We start from the raw sequence: 763 nt of genomic DNA on the forward strand, positions 1-763 counted from the left end.
CTAATGCCAACCACTCCGAGAGTGTAGTGGGTACTTTTTACATGCCACCAGCACAGGAGCCAGTCAGGCAGCACTGGCATCGGCCACATTCGGATGGTGCTTTTTACGTGCTACTGGCACAGGAGCCATTCGGAGTAGTGGGGCTGGCATCAACCACGTTTGGATGGTGCTTTTTACATGCCACCAGCACAGGGAACCAGTTAGGTGGCACTGGCAATGGCCCACGCATGAATGGTGCTTATTGCATGCCAACAGCACAGGAGCCAGTCAGGCGGCACTGGATTCAGCCACAACTACAATTTCCATTTGAGTGGGATTTGATTTGATCTTGACTCAATAGGTCTCCTCAAGCCAGCATGTCGCCCAATGATTCAAAGTACTTTTTAAATGGGCTGGTTATGTGACACTGGTGTAGGCTATGGCTGTGATTTCACTTTTCTTGCCAGGTCAGGAAAATGTATTGTCCAGTTACAAAACATTTGTCATAGCTATTCATAAAACTGTCCAAATATATTTCCCTTTATTTCTTTTACTTAGTTTTGTCTGGGATATTTTCAAAAAACATTCAAATATATTTTAAATATACCAAATGATAAAACAAAAACCACAAACCTCTCCAGCTGCCACTCCTGTTGCTTGTCCAGCAATATTTGTACCTTTTCTAGCATTTTGAAATCCTTCCGTTCCCTTTAAAAAAACAAAAAAAACCATAAATCATCAAGAATCATCAACAAAAATATAGGCGTAGGAGTGGCTGTGTGGT

At 42.6% G+C, this 763-nt stretch overlaps 1 protein-coding gene across 3 annotated transcripts in view; it reads right to left on the reverse strand.

The window, feature by feature from the left end:
• Window positions 1-763, reverse strand: part of LOC106876011 (30S ribosomal protein S11) — a 43,961-nt gene that overhangs the window by 4,365 nt on the left and 38,833 nt on the right. For all 3 annotated transcript variants that reach the window (XM_014924379.2, XM_014924378.2, XM_014924380.2), the window contains exon 6: window positions 613-687. In XM_014924379.2, coding sequence (XP_014779865.1) covers window positions 613-687 — 75 coding nt within the window. The remainder of the gene's footprint in view (window positions 1-612; window positions 688-763) is intronic.

This window comes from Octopus bimaculoides, chromosome 3 (genome assembly GCF_001194135.2).
Source record: "Octopus bimaculoides isolate UCB-OBI-ISO-001 chromosome 3, ASM119413v2, whole genome shotgun sequence".
NCBI classification, from domain to species: Eukaryota; Metazoa; Mollusca; class Cephalopoda; order Octopoda; family Octopodidae; genus Octopus; species Octopus bimaculoides.